This window comes from Cheilinus undulatus, linkage group 22, assembly GCF_018320785.1.
Source record: "Cheilinus undulatus linkage group 22, ASM1832078v1, whole genome shotgun sequence".
Taxonomy (NCBI): Eukaryota; Metazoa; Chordata; class Actinopteri; order Labriformes; family Labridae; genus Cheilinus; species Cheilinus undulatus.
This window is the reverse complement of record NC_054886.1, coordinates 17,225,775-17,227,631: the sequence shown is the minus strand read 5'-3', so window position 1 is coordinate 17,227,631 and position 1,857 is coordinate 17,225,775. Positions and strand designations below refer to the sequence as shown.

At 37.4% G+C, this 1,857-nt stretch overlaps 1 protein-coding gene across 1 annotated transcript in view; it reads left to right on the top strand.

Moving 5' to 3' along the window:
• The window catches only part of LOC121505017 (putative uncharacterized protein DDB_G0282133), a 16,951-nt gene extending 15,542 nt beyond the window's left edge, over positions 1-1,409 (top strand). Inside the window, exons 4-9 of the mRNA XM_041780136.1 lie at positions 92-156; positions 268-446; positions 573-763; positions 867-931; positions 1,017-1,165; positions 1,254-1,409. Coding sequence (XP_041636070.1) covers positions 92-156; positions 268-446; positions 573-763; positions 867-931; positions 1,017-1,165; positions 1,254-1,342 — 738 coding nt within the window. The 3' untranslated portion in view covers positions 1,343-1,409. The remainder of the gene's footprint in view (positions 1-91; positions 157-267; positions 447-572; positions 764-866; positions 932-1,016; positions 1,166-1,253) is intronic.
• The last annotated feature ends 448 nt before the right edge of the window (positions 1,410-1,857 follow it).

The window sequence follows — 1,857 nt, the reverse complement described above, 5'->3', positions numbered from 1 at the left end:
TAGATCAATTGATTAATTTTCTTACTTTGTTTCACATCTTATTTTGTGCTTTAAACAACCAAAACTAAAATTTTTTCTTTTCCTTTTACAGTGTGAAGCTATCTACAGACCAAGATTTCCCGATCGTTTTGTCGGATGCACTGTTCTAGGTTTCAGGTTAATGACTTTTTAATAGGCTTATCAAACTGAGTTCATGTTATCAGTCTTTCAAAGCAACTCAGTAGTACATTTTCCTCTTGTGATGTCCTATTTGTCTTCATTCTACAGTGCTACAACCACAAGACAAGAAGGGGTTACAGCAAATTTGGGAATTGTTTTTAATGGGACTGCTTCAGCTGGAAACCTCCCAACAAATAATGCTGTTTCTAATGCTCTTGTTGAGGCTGCAAGTAACCCAAACAATACCTTCAATGTGAGCTTTATTCCCTCTTCAGTTACAATCATAAGTAAGTAGTCCAAATGCTTCACTATTATTAGTTTCTATAAGTTTGTGGACTTTTTATCAACCCTAGATTTTGTCTTCTTTTAGGTAAAAATAATCACTATCATATTCCTTTCATTTTTTTCAATAGGTAGTCCAGTTACAAATACAACTACAACTGTTGCACCTACAACTGCAGCACCCACAACAGTTGCACCCACAACTACAGCAGTTGTAAATCGAAATGTGACTTTCAGATCTGTGCAAAGCACTTTTACAAATGATTTACTGAATTCATCATCTACAGCTTTTCAAAATAGAACTGCCCTCATAAAGGGACAGGTAAGTCTCAGACATCAGACTGATCCAGGTCTTGTGGCACTGAAAACACAGGTAGTTGTGCTACAAAAAGTAATGAATTCAAATTATCTCTGTTTTTCCACAGATTGATCCTCTTCTTCAAAGCGCATTTCCGTCCTCATTCCAATCTTCAACAGTTGTTGCCTTCAGGTACTGTCTAGGAATGATACAGCTACTTATGAATATTTTCTCGATGTTGAATGTAAAACAAAATTACTTGTCTCTCCCTCTGCAGAAATGGATCTGTCATCAATGAAATGAGCATTGCATTTACTAGCGCCAATGCTCCCAATGCCAGTGAGGTTGGACAAGTTTTCATCAATGCATCTTCAACTGTAACTGGCTTTGACATTGAGCAAAGCTCTGTCACCGTTGATGGCACAAGTATGTACTTCTCACAGCAGTCTGATCAAAAAAGTATCACTTTATAAGTTATATCTGACTAAAATTGTTTCATTTTCTTCTCTTTTAGCTATAACTTCAAGTGGAGTCAGAACCAAGATCAGTCTCATCACAGCCTTCTGTCTGGTGCTGATGTCAGGGCTACTGTCAAGCCAGTAATGGCATTAGTGCTGTTAACCATCTGAATTTCTTTGAGAATATGATTTCCATCACTGGTGTGAAAACTGACTGTGTTGTGGGTAAAACCCAAGATACTGTCCTCAACCTACCTTTGGATGAACTCACTATGAAATGCATCTTTGCACTGACCAAAGCCAGCTATGACAGTGGATGTGTCTGTTTAGCCTGAACATGCTTCTGTCTGGGATCGTTGAGGATAACTGGCCAGACAGAATGATAAATATCAGCTTTAAACAGGAGTGTTTAATAGTCACTATAATTATCAGCAATACAATACAACAATGCTTTCTACTAAGCTCAGGAAAATTGTTGCACTATGTATGAACAACTGTGTCTTTCTTAACCAAGCACTGTGTTCTCTTAACTACTTGATGTCAGTGCTGCTTTGTTGAGTAGCAGATGAAGGAAAATTTTCAATCAATATTATTGCTTACAGTGTGGTAAAATCTCAGGTTGTGCATCAGTAGATTGAAGTACTGATGTTCCCAGAGAAA